A 16353-nucleotide genomic window follows, 5' to 3' on the forward strand; every position below is an offset into this window, starting at 1 on the left:
ATCAAATTAAAACACAAGCTCACGGAGGAGCATGTCCAAGGTGGACCCTTTCATCTCAGATTTCGATTATTTTTTTCTTCTCCGTTTCCTGATGGATCGCGGGAAGATTCCAATCTCGGGATATTAATTTCACCCGGAAAACATGTTGCATCCGGGCTTTTGTGTTTCCTGAGCCTCGTTTTTTTTCCGACGTTATTCCTCCACTCTTTATCTAACTGTATGCAATTAGAGTTATGTTGTGAAATGTCATTAAAAAAATGTCACTTCAAATTTTCACGCCATTGCATAGTGTTTGGGTGTAAAAACAGTGCCTTTCTGCGTCAATTAAGTGAAAGCCAGTTCACTTCATTTTCAGAGTGTGAGTGTGTACGTGTTTGTATTGTTTTATGCTTGTGTGTGTGTCTGTGTGTTTGATTAGGTACTTTTATGCTTGAATGTATAAGTGTGCGCGGGGGGGGGTATTGATGCACTGGGGGTCTATACAGTATGAGGCCCCAGCCCTGCAGCGACTGGAGTGTGAGGCTTCATGAACCCCGTAATGGGAGGAGCCACCATCACTGATTTGTTTGGGTCAGTCCAAAGCCCCGCCCCCAGAGCTAAACACAATGATTGGTTTGAACTGGCGTGCTGGTACATCATGGCTCCGCCCATTACGTTAGCCTCGCTCTCCTTTCACCATGGCAACGTGATCACTGTCCTTAGAGCTCCTCCCTCTTACTGTTGGAGGCAGTGTGTGCATGTGGGTGTGTGTGTGTGTGTGGGGGGGGTTTGCTTGTGGGGGGTGGGGTGAACTCAAGGTCATTCCATTCGGTTATTCTCATAAGTGTTGCTGATGAACTGCCACTCCAAACGCATTGCCCTCCCACGCCCCCCCCCATGCCCCCTACCCTTCTGCCCTCAGAGACCCGGAGGTTCCATTACCCTGGGACGTGTCCGCTCCGCTGCGCTCCTTAAAGATTTATGCCCTCGTTATCACCACCCCACGCCCCCGCCCCCCTCCCACCCCCCCATGGTCCCGCACTGTCATGAGGGCCCTATTTAAAACGCCCGCAGGTTCCTCTTATGACGAGTTCAACCAGACCAGCTGTGTGCGTGCGTGCGTGCGTGCGTGCGTGCGCGCGCATGCGTGGATTTTTTACAAATTTCATGCAATGATTTCAAACATTTTATCGCACGTATGTAAGTGCACATTTGCAGCCGCTGTTCGCACATGGCATCCGACATTCTGTAAGATTTTTATATATCACAGCGGTTTTATTTGCATTTTTAAAAATGCATTGACATAGTGATTTATAGCATCTGACATGTGTGCTAAAGAATATTAAGAGTGTAATTGTAGCCCGGAGCGTTTGGCTGTGGCTGCGTTTATCACTAGGAAACGGCACTTTGTCACGCCGCCTTGCAGGCACGACTCTCTCAGCGGGCACATCTGATTGGCTCCTCGGGGACCAGCCTGGGCACATCCTCCGGCAGGGCTTCCTGTAACCCAATCTCTGAAAAAGCCAGAGGCTCTGCTTCATTGACCCCGCGATTCCGGGAGGTGGCGGGGGATGAGCCCAGGAGTGGTGTGGGAGGGACAGATTGGGGTGGGGGGGGGGGGTCTAGGAGGAGCCCCTCTCCTCTTTGTACCATGGGCAGAACCTCCTGCTTAAAGTCTGGGAGGCATTCAGGTCCATGGGTTGCAGTCTCATGTACAGGCAGCACAGCTGATGCTGAAACCACAGACGAAAAAATGTGAGGCTGAATCTGCAGGTAATTTGTAGTCAGCACAGCTGATGCTGAATCTACAGACGGCACACCTCAGGGTGATTTGGAAGGAGCACAACCTGTTATTGAGGCAGTTTGCTGTGCTTTTGCCGGAGAGACTCTGGTCAGTGCTGCTATGTGGGTCTTTTTGTTTCTCTTCTGAACCTTGTTTTTTCCCATTAAGAGTCCCTCAGGCTTTGAGGCTGTTTGTTTAGTGCTGCTGTTGCCCTTCTTGGTCTTGACTGCAAGTGATTTGCTTGGACAGAATCTCAGTTGATCTAAATTGCCATTGTGTTTGATTGCTTCTTACCCAGCCACCTCCTTGCATGGCGTCGCAGTGTTTTTAACTTGTAATGGGTACAGATGCATGACTCAACCCCCCCACCCCCCCGCCCACCAAACATTGCAGTCCTCTGTCACTATTACCTGCCCCCCAAGCACTCCATCAATAACTAATTTCAAAAAATGTGAAATGACCCCAATTTCTTTTTCAACCACCATTCATCTTCAGTCATCTGTGGAAAATTAAAAAAGAATGATTTATTTGTACTTTAATTTTGGTCTCCCTTCATAAGAAACAAGACACGTGGTATTATAGTGACTACCACTGGGGGGCGCTAGAACAGTACATGAGTAATGATTGTTGCTAGAGTTTTTTTTTTTTTAATGGGGAAAAACTGATGTTCTGGTCTGCCACTCCTTAGCAATGACTGCTCCATTTAATTTAAAGTAGTGCATGTTATTAATAGTGATGGCACAGTTATCGGCAGAAATGCAGCAACTTTTTGCTGATTTAAAATCAGATACAGCTTATCACAGATATAATGGAGTATTTAAGCAAAAAGTCTCCTCGGTTCTTTGTGTGTGAATGTACCGTACACTATACTTTCTCATTCTCTGACGCGCACACACACACACGCGCGCACACATACACCACTTGCCTACAGGACTGGAGCTCTCTGCTATTCTCCGTGTCTGTGAATGAGAAGCTCTTTGCATGTGAAATTGAGCTGGAGCCTCTGGTTAGTGCTGTACCATGTTTTTTTTCCTTTTCTTCTGAGAGTAGAATAATCTCCCGCTGACAGCAATCACTATTTTTGAAGAGTTTCACTTCTCTTATGAGAGTTGGCTTATAATGCATCATAATGCATCTGCACTGCCTGGCCCTTCTTATAGCTTGGAGGAATATTTTTATTATTTATTTGCCGGGTAAAATTGCTCAGGGCGACCGAAATAAAACCGATGAAATCCAGGTTAAGAGCTAGTCTCAACAGCCTGGTTCGGCACTTGACAGCACATTGGTTAATGGTGCATAATCAGAGGAATCATCCCGGACTTGAACCCGCAGCCCCGGTCCTCAGCTGCTGTGCCACTTGGGGTCCCCCCCCCCCCCTTCTTGAGTTGCAGTGGAGAGGGATGGTGAGTCATTCGCCCCGACATGCAGGCCCCGGCGAATCAACCCCCCGTCGGGACGGAGCCCCCCCACTCTCCGACAGCTGCCTTAACCGATGATTTCCACCGCCACTGTAGCTGTGGGGGTCACCAGCAGGGGGCGCCATTAGTGATGTGTGTGGGGGGGGGGGAAGAGGTCAAAGACACCTGAGAAATCTCTCTCTGCCCAGAGCAGTGCTGCTCCTTTCGCTCGTTTGTTTCTGCCTGTTTCTGACCGTCTTTCTCTCCCTTCCGTCTCTACGGAAGACGCTTGGCCAGCTGTCCACTCCTTTTTTACAAATAATGAACGAACTTCAAATGTGGGTTTGCAGGCGCCATGTTGTAAAACCACGGTGCATTTTCAAAGCTCAGAATTCCCGGGTTCTCACACGGGTGTGGTCCTGGCTTTGGTTGTGCTTTTCGACTTCAAAGATTGCATTAATTCAGATGAACGCTTGTTCTGTAAACACGCGATGCGAAGATTCAGAGTGTTGCGGTACGGTAGGGGAGATCTGAGGAAGAACCTTGTAGCGAGCCTTTGATATCTCGAGTTTGACGGTTGGAGTAGACTGCATCAGCACGAGGGAGCGTGAGCGAACTGAAGCCGTCTGTGTTGGGCTACGATGACTGCGAAAGGGGTTTCTAAAATGGACTCAAGGCAACTTGAGTCTCAAGAAAGTATCTGTCAGTCTGTGTCGCTCTCTCCTGTCTGCTTGCTTACAGACGGCAGAATTTCAGACAGAGCAATGACACCCCCACTGTACGCCATGACACCCCCTCTCTCTGGGGCTTTCGTTCTGGGCCACAGAGAGATGCGACAGCTCTGAACTTTTTGCCTTTTGAAAGTTTTTTTTTTTTTTTTTTTTTTTTTGCAGGGACTAGCTTCAATAATTGACAGTACAGTAAGTCAGCAAGAAGGCATTTTGTTTTTTCTTTTCCCCCCTCTCTTTAAATATTTACGGTGGCAAAGCTGACTGCTTTTGGTTCTGTGATCAAAATTGTAGGAAAATGGCATGATTTATTCAGGTTCCAATGATATAAGTTGGGTTTGTGGAAATAAAGAGAAATAAAGTTTAATAGGGAATGCTTGCTTGGCACTTTTTATGTAGAGCAGAGGTTTACTGGTCTGGCCCTGGAGTGCTACTACTGACTACCCCCCCCCCCCCCCCACGTCATGATAATAACATTGTATGGTGACACAATCAACCTATTTCAATGTCAGTGTGAGTGTGTTTGTGATAGTTTTGTATGAGCATGTTTGTTTGGGTAGTGTGAGTGTGTCTGTTTGAGTGTGTATGTGAGTGTGAGGGAGCCTGGGGGGGGGGGGGGGAGGGAGAGGAAAGAAAGAAAGCGTGAGAGAGGGTGGGAGAGAGGGAGCCCACCCTCATAGGTCCACAGTGCATTATCCAGTTACCGACTTGTGAACCTGCAGAGTTATGTTCTTCAGTAAACAAAGGTGGATCAATGGGGTTACAAAAGAAGCACTCTGTGAGGCCCTTCTCCCCGTTAATCTCCTGATCAACGGCTCCTAATGAAGCCATCCTTTACCTGCCGCGACGGCGCAGCCGCGTTCGCGCGTCACGATTCCACCGCTTTCTCACGGCCAATCGATTCGAGGAGCTCAGCGAAGAGAAAAAGCGGATAACTTGTGTACTGTTTGTCTGCTGTTGACAGGGGATGAGATTTCTAAAAGGTGGGGGTTGGGGGGGGGGGGGGTCCAAACAATGACGTGAATTAATGAGTGATCTGAACTGTGACTCAAACACCCTCTCCTGTCAGTATCAAAAGCCCCACAACCAAACAGAACTTTTCATTCCACTCAATGAACAATTAGGTGTTCGTGTAGCAGGAGCATCTTTGAGTTGTAGCATAATGCTGAGGAGAATTGAATGTTGTGCTAACCGACATCACTGCAGCATTAGCACTGGTACAGTTGTCGCTATAGCATTAGTGCTGTTACAGTGGTCACTGCAGCATTAGCACTGGTACAGTTGTCGCTATAGCATTAGTGCTGTTACAGTGGTCACTGCAGCATTAGCACTGGTACAGTTGTCGCTATAGCATTAGTGCTGTTACAGTGGTCACTGCAGCATTAGCACTGGTACAGTTGTCGCTATAGCATTAGTGCTGTTACAGTGGTCACTGCAGCATTAGCACTGGTACAGTGGTTGCTATAACACTTGTTGCAGTCATGGGTCTCTCACTTCTCTCTCTGTCTGTCGTTCTGACTTTTTCCTTTCCTTCTCACAGTCGTCCTCCCTTTCTCTCTCTTGCACACTTATAACCCCTTATTCATTCTCTTTCTCTCAAACTCTCTCATCCTCTTGTTTCTTATGCTCTCTCTCTCTCCCTCTCCTCTCTCTCAACCTGCCCTCACAATGTGGATGGTGTGCCTTGGGTCTCTGGGGGTTTCCATGGAGACAGATGTGCCCTGGGGGAGGGGGCGGGGCTGGGGGGGTGTGTTTAAAACACCATTAAACTGGTCAGTGACCTGCGCACCTCCGTCTGCTGAGGCATGAGCTCACAGGACAGGCTGAGCTGAGGTGGAACCATGCGGTAAATATGTTTGGTGTTAAATCAATGCTGGTACACGCGGTCCCTGTTGGGGTCGTGTTGTAGTCGGTTAGAGCTGACTTAACACTGGACATTTTGCTGTGTGTGCTCTTATGGGTGCTGGGAAAATGGTGTGTGGTATCGGGCCGGGATATGAGGGGAGTGTCCCTCACTTACAGCCTCATGTGTTTAGTTGCTCCCCAAAAAATTAACTGCAGGAGCCATGCCTCACCACTAGAGGGCAAAAGAGGGTATACTCGTATCTAGCCCCTATGAAGAAGGACAGAAGGTCATACAAAAACTGTCATTCTCCCTGTCCTATCTCACCCTACCCGGCCCTGCCCTGCCATATTTTGCGCTGAATCTGTGGTGCTCATTGATTTCCCTTCTCTCTTCCCTGCCAGATTCTGTGCTTGGGACGGTTGGTTTTTGGTTACCCTGTGCAGTACCCCCCCTTGTGGTACACAAGCGTGGTCCGTGCGATGAAGAAGACCAGCTGCTTGGCAGAGAGACGGAGAAAAAGCGTAAGTCCACCATTCCACCCAGCACCTCTACAATCAACCCAACGCTTCTACATTCCACTCATCACCTCTGCATTCCACTCGGCACATCTTCATTCTACCCAATTCCTCTACATTCTACTCAGCACCTCTACATTCTACCCAACGCCTCTGCAGTCCACCCAGCCCTGCTACATTCCATTCAGCATCTCCACATTCTACTCCGCACCTCTACATTCCATCCACCATCTTTACATTCCTCTCACCGCTTCTGCATTCCGCCCAGCAAACATTTTTTTTCTCTGTGACACTGTCTGCACATGAGAAACAAACAAGTAAACAAAAATAAGTCAGCTTGTATAAAAACTTAAGAAATAGACTTAGGAGACGTGTCCTGGAGGCAGAGAGGGGTGAGACCTCCTGGAGACAGCACTATGAATTTATAAATATGTTCTGAGAGACTGTTAAAGCAGAGGATTGGACAACAGACCCTCCCCTACAGCATATGGAAAATACAAGTGCACAGACCTCCAATAAGCAGTGAGGTTCAGGGAAGAAGAATTTTCAGAAACCAAGGTGATGTGCATTAAGTGGAAAACCAATGGGGTGTCAGCCTTTGGGTTGAGAGAGTATTGCGATAATTTCTCCTGCAATACACTATTAATACAGTGGTGCCTAGTACGGATATCTATTCTAAATATATATGCATTCCATGATGCATGTCATTTTTGTGTTATGGTTTTAATGCATGAAATGGATTCTAAGAGAATTAAAATCATACTACTACATGTCATTGCAATAAATCGCAAAAACACGAATAGCAATAGCATCGTTGCCCAAATATCGGAATAATATTGTATTGTGGGGTATCTGGTTATTCTCACCCCTTGTTGAAAGTTGGAATTGTGGTTGGGGGGGGGGGGTGGTTGGGTTTGGGGAGGGTGGGGTACCGAGGTAAAGATGGCAGCACATGGATCAAACACCAGGAGTAAAAGCTAAATTAATTATGAATGTCATCCGATGGCAACACTAAATTTAATTATGAAAGAGACATGGTTCATGTGCTTCATTTGCATATGTTAATCTTTAATTCAGTGACCAGCGGTCGGGTGGGGATTTGGGGGTTCACAGCGAGGGGGGGGATGGGCTGGGCAGCTGGGGTACTGCAATCAAACGGATGGCTGCCCTGCTGTGGATACTTCAAGGTGCTCGGGTGAACCCACACTCAGTAGTTCAGGGTCATAATCAGAGTGGAAATTACTTTGTCGCTGTTTGTTATTATTTATTTACTGATCGATTTAAAAATAAAAAAAAAAATTATAAATAAGAAATAAAAATGAAACCTTCATTTCATGCCTATTTAAATGAGCCGATTTTATTTATTTATTCGGTCAGGGCACTTGAGGTAGCCAGTGTGATTTAGGTAGCTGGTGCTTATTGGTAGCTGGTCTGATTTAGTCTGGGTGCTTATTGGTAGCTGGTGTGGTGTAGTTTGGCTGCTTGTTGGTAGTTGGTGTGATTTAGTCCGGGTGCTTATTGGGCACTGGTGTGATTTAGTCCGGGTGCTTACTGGTAGCTGATGTGATTTAGTCTGCGTGCTTATTGGGCGCTGGTGTGAGTGAATTTATTTTCTAAGAAGCTCCACAGAAGAGTCGCATTAACACTCCTGGGAGCAGCTTGTGGGGGAGGGGGGGCACTTCATAAAGCCATATATCATTTACAAAAGCTCTGCGAGACAGCATTTTCATTTCATCGCCTGCTGAAACATTATTAAAAGTCACCGCTGCTCGTATGGATTATGTCATGATAGAAATGGGTGTGCGTGTGAGCTGTGCAGCGTGAGCATGCTTCCGTGAACGTACGCTTCAAGAGGCGGAGTCCCGCTCGCAGTTCCGATCCTACGCTGCACCGCGGGGGCGCTCCGGTGCTATCCGGGGAAATATTGGTGGGCTTAAGGTCCCGTAGGTACTATGTTGAAACTCTTATTGCAGTGGGGGGGGGGGGGGTGTGTGTCAGGTTTTTAGCTGTAGGTGTCTGAGACGGTATGATGGCATCACTTACAGAGAAGGTTTCACATAAAAAGAAGCGTATAGCAGTCTAAAGCACAGGCAGAACCCAAACGGTGTAATATTTCACAAAATGGTGCGTAATTGGTGTACTCCATTTTGTCAATCAGCACGTAAATACCCTGTGGCTGGGGGTGTCACACTCGTCCTTTTATAAATCCTGCAGATGTGGTGTGTGATGATTTTCTCTGTTAGAAAATGGCGAGTTGCTGTGGCACCACACCACCAGTGGCTAAGGAAGGCGAGTGTACAGGGAGGCAATCAAGCTACTTTGGAAGTCGTAAGTCAAAGGTCAAGGGGTCATCTGGCTTCATTCACATCATGTGATCCTTATCTGCAGGTGCCGTTGTGAATGCGTCTTGTGTTCACAAATGAACGCAGAAGCAAAAAATAAATATTTAAATACAGGTTAAGAAATATTGTCTTATTCCCTTAGTTCATTTTAAATGCGTTTCCCCTCGTCCACGGTCTGAATTACAGCCTTGACTGCTGAACTCCAACTGTCACTTTTAACGACTTGTTCATTTGTGTAGCTCTGAACAGCTATTATTACAGACCTCCTCCACCTTCAATATTTAAATGTGCTTTTTAATCATACAAATGAACTTGCTTAGTTTAGCTCGGTGAAGGATGGGTGTAGAGTGTAATGGAGTCCTGTGCTTTGGGGCAGGTTCTTTTGTATTGAAACAAGGCGAGATGACCGTAATGACAGAATATAACTCATAACGACGAGAACAGGCCATTTAGGCCAACAATGCTTGTCATTTTCCCCGACTAAATTGGTGCTCTAATGTGGCGATACCTTATGTATTCTGCGCAGGCATTTTCGCAAGACAGCCTTGGGTTGGGGTCCTCTGTGGCTGCTGCATTCTGAACAGGACTGAATATTTAAGGATTAATCTATCCGGAGCAGGCGGTCCCTGCGCCCTCTTTGAGCAAGCAGGACAGGGTTGAATATTAAAGGATCATTTCCATATTGAAAAGCCCTAGAAGCACACAAGCCAGGAAACTTCAGTTCGTCGGTGGCGTTGAGTCAGATGCGAGCTGAGGGTCTTTTTTTTTTCTTTTGGTGTGTGAATCCATCTTTAAAGGTTAACGACCGGTGCAGTAGGTCCGTTTAGAGGCGAACATGTCCTGGAAGGAGATCACAAATGGATCAATTCCACCCGGAGGCGTCTGTAATGCGAGTCTCTGCTCCACACGTCGGGCTGCCTCGACCCTTTCGCCCTTGCCTGTTCAGGCGGAACCCGACGTGATTCAGAAGGGCTGGGAGGGGTCGATTGGTCGCTGTAGGGTGTCGTAGCCGAGTGTTTGAAAATAAACACCGGCCAGAGCACGGAAGTTATCATCCACCGTTGCCCCACATTGTAAATATAATTGTTGGCAGTTGACCACGTTCTGGCTGTGGTTTTGATAGGTGACCCATGTACCAACCGTGGTGTTGGCAGGTGACCACGGTCTGTTAGCGAAGTTGCTAGTTGACCATGTTATGGCCGTTTTGTTTGTTGCTGACCATGTTTTGACCGTGTTAACTTCACTAACTCACAGCATCCCTTGTGGGGTTTTCGGTATTGGTCGCTCAGGCTGAGTTGAGCACGATTTCCAAACACCCCCCCACCCCCCCCCCCCCCCCCACCCCCACACCCCACCCCTGACATGATTGATTGATACTAGCGTTGTTAGTGAAGCGTCGGGGGAGGGGGGGGGGTGCAGCAGGAGTTTTCGAGATGGATCGATATCGGCTGGCACGCCGAACCAAATCACTCACCCGAGTCAGCCTCCCGTCTCTCTGAGACTGATGGGGAGAGAGTGCAGCCTCTAGGAACGGCAGTGTGCTGGACGCTCGGGGTGTGAAGCAGTACGGCTCCTCGCAGCACAGCCGGGCCCTGCGATACGGAGCCTTTCCTGCGTCCCTCCTTCTCAGGGTTTACTTAAAGCCCCGATCCTGGGGTCCTGGTGCAGATGGAGGCACCTTTTTAAATAGCCCCAGTTTTTCCCAAACTTGCTCCTGGAGGAACCCTGTGTACGCTGGTCCTGGGCCACTCAAACCCTCCCTCCCTGGCCCCCAAGCCCCCAAGCCCCCCTCCCCCCGTGTGTGCTGGTCCTGGGGGACCCCCCTGTGTGTGCTGGTCCCGGGGACCCCCCTGTGTATGCTGGTTTATGTTGTCGCTAATGCATCATACACTTACATGCTTCCATAATTTTTTCTTTTATCCTTTTTGTCGCATTGCAGGTTTTACTCCTTATCATTTGCTTTGGTTTATTGTTTATTTTATACAAATGGCTTCAGTGACCAAGTGAGCCTCAGCCTCTTAGTCAGCCTGTAGGAGCCTGTGATCTCACTTGCCTGCCTTTAATTTAATCCATTAAAAATGCATCTTCCTTCGAAAGGCAGCATTTGTTATGTAGCATATTGCACAAAATGACACATCTAGCTGCTTCGACTTCATTAGAAAGTCCTTGGTTGTGGAAACAGGGGCATTTTGCCATTTTGTAGGCAATTATGGTGGGAAGGGTAATACACCCAGGGTTCCCCTAGGGGGCGAGCTCGAGCGGCTACATGAAGGCCACGTCTTTCAATAATTAGCCACTGCTTGTTCTTAGTGAGCTCGGTTTCGGTTCTTCATAACAAGCTGGGCATTTCGATATGAAATGAATAATTCAACTGCACTTGACGTGAAGTGTATTAGCTGCCTGAAACTGTACGTGTTACTAAAAAAAAAGATTCTATAGGTGTCCTATAGGAGCTTATTAAACATAGCGTCTGCTATTTCTTATGCAGTGAAAACTCCTCCCTCAAGTCTTTATTATGATACACAGCCCACATCAGCCAGCACAGGTTTGTTAACACAACCTCAAATGGTCGTGTGAATGTTAGAGAGTAAAAATGATTATGACAAGCTGCCGTAGACTATTGTTAAAGACGAATTGTGGGAGGTTTGAAGGGATGATTATTGTATCTACAGAGCCATGAGTTCAGCTGTAGCCATGGTGAGATTCTTCCTATACAGAATGGGCCATGCTCCATGGTCTGATCTCCTTAGACATCCTTAAAGCTCACTTCCAAAGTTTGCTTCTTATGTTGTTTTTCTCATGTTTCTTCTTTCAAAGTTTTGTTTGTTTCTTTTTCCAGGAAATTTCTTTCTCTTATTTCTTCAATTTATCTTAGTTTCTTGGCTTTGTGTCTTTGTATCGATTTTTCCTCTTTTTGTTTTATACTTTTGTTTCTGCAATTTGTGTCTCGTATCTGTGCACTGTCCTCATTTCTGTGTGTCGCTTGTGTGTGTGTTGGAGTCTCTCTTGGTTTGTTTTTAAGTAAAAATCTCATTTTTAAAAATAAAATAAATAAAAGGCTGAAAATGAAGAACACAGGCTGCTCTTCTCCAGGCTGAGTTCGCTCTTAGGGCGAGAGAGAGGGAGAGAGGGAGAGAGGGAGAGTCGTGTCTCGCGAGCAGGCTTCACTGGGGGGAACGTGATGGATTCTACAGGGGCTTTAAAACTGATCTCCGGGGAGCTGCTACACATGCTGGGATTTCAGTTACCCCATTATTACACAGGGATAATGGCAGGTTGAGGAGTGGGGGCTGGAGAAAGCCAACTCCCCCTGGCTTAAACCCCCCCCCCCCACCCCCCCCACCCCCCACACTGAGCGAATCGATCAATTGATTGATGTCGACTTCAGTCTATTCCACAGCACGGCCCGGTCTCTCTGCTCCACACTCTCTGGTGATTTAACCCAGAATGCAACAGAAAAGTTTTGATGACTTTTCTGTAGGTGAAAAACAAAACAACAACAAAAAAAAAACTGAAAAAAAAGATCTGGTCCACAGTGTTGGTACTTTACAGTGTGCCGGTGATGCCATTTCATTTCTGATTAATGGCTACTTTCCTCCTTGTATTTTTGTGTGTGTAATGGGAACAGTGAGGTTACACAGAACCGGCTTGCAGGTCTGTAAGATTGAGCACACGATTTCGCACAAGCCAAAGCGTTAACAGCATCGTGCCTCCTTGGCAAAATACATTTCTGGTATTATATTAAGCACGTGTGCTACTGAGGCCAGGGTTTTGAGAATCACATTTTCGCACGTGGTTGCGGTACGCCCGGTTACTATGGTATATTCTCACACGAACAGTGTAAATTTGTACCCGCTTGTGGACATTTGTCAATCTGCTCACCCATCCTGCCCTTCTGAATAATGCATTTACTCAGGGCTAATATTGATTCCCCATTAAAGAATGTTTTCTTAAATTATGTGTAATGCAGTTACTGGTGGGTTTTTTAAAAGTTTTATAACTACCCAGTGATCTGAAGTCATTCGACTGGTTAATGTAATTCCAGTGAAAGTGTGGAGGTATAATTCTAGTCGATCAAACCTATGACTCCAATGTTCGTTCTCATTTGAGGCGTTCTGGATGAGAGTTGGGCCTGCAATTCAGTCACTACTGGAATGCAAAGGGTCTGGATTTCCCTGAAATGATCCTGTTCGATGGCTGGTCTTTATCAAAGTTTTCTCTGAGAAAAGTAGAAAAAAGAAGATAAACCCCCCCCCCGTTTTTATAAGCCCTGGATTTTAATGTAATCATGAAAACTCCTGGAATGCTTGTGCCCAGGGGATTCTGGGAAAATTACCGCGGTTTCGCTTGACTTTACTTCCCTGTCTGCTCCATTTGGCTCCGATGAAGGAATAATTTTTTTTAAAGGAATCATTGTTCATTTGCTCTCCAGTGAGTTCTTCAATAAGTTCCACTTCTAAATGGAAATGCACCGAAAAACCTCAACTTCATCATATTAAAATTAATGCTTTCATTTCACATTTAAAAAAAAAATTACATTGCGTTCTGGGTTTGGGTAATTATTCTATGCATGTGGAATTTGATTAAACTTCATTTTTTTCTTTTTCATTTTCGGCTTATATTAATGTTTATATGATGTAATTTGGCATTGAAGCATGCAAACACACACACACACACACACAAGTCCACACGAACACGCTCACACGGATATACACATGCGCATCCTGTGTGTTCCTTCTGTAATGCCTCGTGAAGAAGTGTTCCTGGGATTCTCCCCTATGATTCTCTCAGCCCAAGCTCTTGATTAGAAAAGTTAATTTGACCTCCTCTCGAGCTTTCATAGCTAGGTAGATATTACAGCTTGCTGCTTCAACATGTAATACACTGTGCCCCTCACCCATGGCCTTGGACTTCAGCTAAGCACAAATCAAGATTTACATGATTAGATTCTGAGCAACATGCTAAGCTAAGCTGGGGGTGGGTGGGAGGGGACTGCAGAGTGATGTTACTGTATTAACTCCCATCATGCTTTGCCAGTTTTACAAAAAAGTTTCACAAAAGGAGATGAGAGAAGGGGGTTGAGAGGAGGGGGGGGGGGAGACGGTCATAATAATAATAATAATAATAACCATAATAAATTATATTTATATAATGCAGTAAATACAGAAGGCAAAGCGTATACATAGGACAGTAAGGCAGAACAGGAGGCAGTCATCTCCACTCACATACTGTTAACATAAAGTGTCTCAGCTGAAGCCAGAGAAGAGATTTCATCGCTATACTGAAAATCTGCCGTCGTCTTTGCCCCATATGAAACGTGCTCTCTGGGAGCCGAGGCACGTAAAGCAATTTATCAACAGACAGACTGCGTGTGCATGCACGTGTGTGCGCAAGTGTGTGTGTACGCCTGTGTGCGTGTGCGCGCCTGTGTGTGCATGTCTGCTCATGTTTGCAGTTGCTTTTTCAAAGCAAGGAAAGTCAATTCTCTGAAGGTCACAGAGGGGGAGAAAAAAAAAAAACGCTTACGAAATCTAACGTTTGATGTGTGACTTCTGCCGGTTTATAAAATGGTGTAATTAAATCCAATTAAAAACCTTTCAGCATGTGACAAGACCGCCTGCAGCCCAGGAGGAACGGGACGAACTGTCAACATTAAAACTCTGGGGAAACTGAGAAAATGTCAGAACAGTGATTGACAGAAAATACTAAAAGCCCTCTATAGATCTGAAAATGGGCATGAGTACCTCTGGCTTTCTCCTCCACAACATCAAAATCTGAGCATTCATTTAAGATTCGGTACCTTTTTAAAAGTTGCTGAAGATTTGAAAATGGGAAGACTTAATAACATTTGAGCGACAGGCCTCGTTTCTGACTGCGCAGTTTTTTTTTTTAATTGAACATGAATATTTCACCTATAAATTGTTTTGCATTTACTTAGTATCGCAATCAACTGTTTCAATCGACCAAGTCACATTACCTGGTTTCTCTGATCTGACCTGAAAACAGAAGGCTGGGGAGCTCTCACAGCTGATTGGTGGAGGAGGCCCCGATTGGCATGGGTTGTGGTGTTTGTCTCACCATCAAAGATCCTGTGTGTGTTTGGCAAAGATACATCAACGCCTTCCATCCATGACAGTGTTAAAATGAACTTTTTTTTATTTTTTATATCTCTGGTGTGATGGTCAGAGGTTTCCAGAGCCGCCAAGGGCCTCCTGTTTCTGGGTCACTGAATGTGTGACAGATGGTCCGGTCCCAGAATGTGGGCTATTTTTATTTTATTATTATTATTTTTTTTTTGCATAGACGTTCAGAAGTGACCTTTTTTGGGGTCTGCTGGGGTGGAACACTCTTTCCTTGGAGGGTTCCGTTTCTTTCATCCTCAGCCTCGTTCCCTGAAGTATTCAGGCCTGAATTCAGTCAGCGTTCGCGTCCTTTGCCTTGGCTGGAAAATAAAGGCGGGCCTTGGTCTTCCTTCGTCACGAAACACACAGATTGCCAAACTCACCAAACTGTGAGGAGAGGGGAACAAAGTCTTGCACTTATCTGTGACTCAGAGTTCAGAGCTTAATGTTGATTGGTAATGGGCCACATAAGTGTCCATGACAGAGAGGTGTGTGCTGACCCGGCTTGAGGCCAGGGGTCCGCGTTAAAATGAACACGAGTTTCTCTCTGTCGTCGTCAGTTCAGTTCATCTCGCACCAGCGGCTCCCCACTGGCTCTGGCAGTCACAGACGTGAAAATGCAGACGGTCCCTTAAGAGTCACAGCAGAACCCTTTAACGGACCGCCTGGAAAAATGCCAAGGAATGGCGACTCCAGTCATTATTACGTAATTACGAGCCTTTATTACAGTCCACTCGCATAACACTGAGACGGACACAAACAGACTGGAGACACAAACTTCAGAAAATGCCTTAGAGACGTGGTTGATTATTTATATATATATCTGTATAATGTTTATCATTTCCAATTCTATTTTTTTGTAATACCTTGTAAATGTTTGGTGACTTTTGTATTCTAGGCTACTACTACTACTACTACTATTATTATTATTATTATTATATGCAGCTGGTTACATGCCGAAGCATTCCCAAGGGCTTGTGGGAATGACGAGCGCGCGGACAAGGCGTGGATTCGGTGTCTCGCGGTGATTTTCACGCCTGAAAGCCCTCCTGGGGAATCTCAACGCCGACGCGCTCTCTCTCTCTCTGGCACACACCTCCCGGTCTCACTTCAGAGTCACGTGAGAATACGCGACGAGGCGAGTCGCGGCTTGTTTACCTGCAGACGAGAGCGAGAGCATCCAGCGCTGAGAAAAAGCCCCGACTTTGGAGTCCTGACAGAGGTTTAGCCCCACAATTTCAATATGTATAAAATAAAAAAAAATATATAGATAGAATTTTTATTTGCGTGCGGTGTGTATATACTGCCGTATAGGCGCAGTGCTTGCAGTTTCGTCGTCGGCATCGATGATCCCCAAGCGTGGATTTTTTTGCGGACGTTTAAAACACAGCAGTGCGTGTCAAAATGAATAAATCATCGGGTTCCTCCATCTTGACTGTCACTTACTGTGGGCCCTCTTTTAAAAAAAAAAAAAGCCCGGCTGTCTCTAGCCGAGATGTCGGTTAAGCTTGCGATCGAACACGGCAGCTAATTTCTCCTTCATCTGGGGGGAAAATGAGTGCGTAATGGTGACTGACTGCGCTCAAGTGGCTGTTTGTTTCCCTTCCTTGATGGGATGGGGGATGGGGAGGGGGGCGGCGG

General features: G+C 46.3%; 1 protein-coding gene across 1 annotated transcript in view; it reads left to right on the forward strand.

Moving 5' to 3' along the window:
- The window catches only part of LOC135233451 (3',5'-cyclic-AMP phosphodiesterase 4D-like), a 110496-nt gene that overhangs the window by 5264 nt on the left and 88879 nt on the right, over window positions 1–16353 (forward strand). The window contains exon 2 of the mRNA XM_064297016.1: window positions 6135–6254. Within this exon, the coding sequence (XP_064153086.1) occupies window positions 6213–6254 (42 nt within the window). The 5' untranslated portion in view covers window positions 6135–6212. The remainder of the gene's footprint in view (window positions 1–6134; window positions 6255–16353) is intronic.

Source organism: Anguilla rostrata, chromosome 10, assembly GCF_018555375.3.
Source record: "Anguilla rostrata isolate EN2019 chromosome 10, ASM1855537v3, whole genome shotgun sequence".
Classification (NCBI taxonomy): domain Eukaryota; kingdom Metazoa; phylum Chordata; class Actinopteri; order Anguilliformes; family Anguillidae; genus Anguilla; species Anguilla rostrata.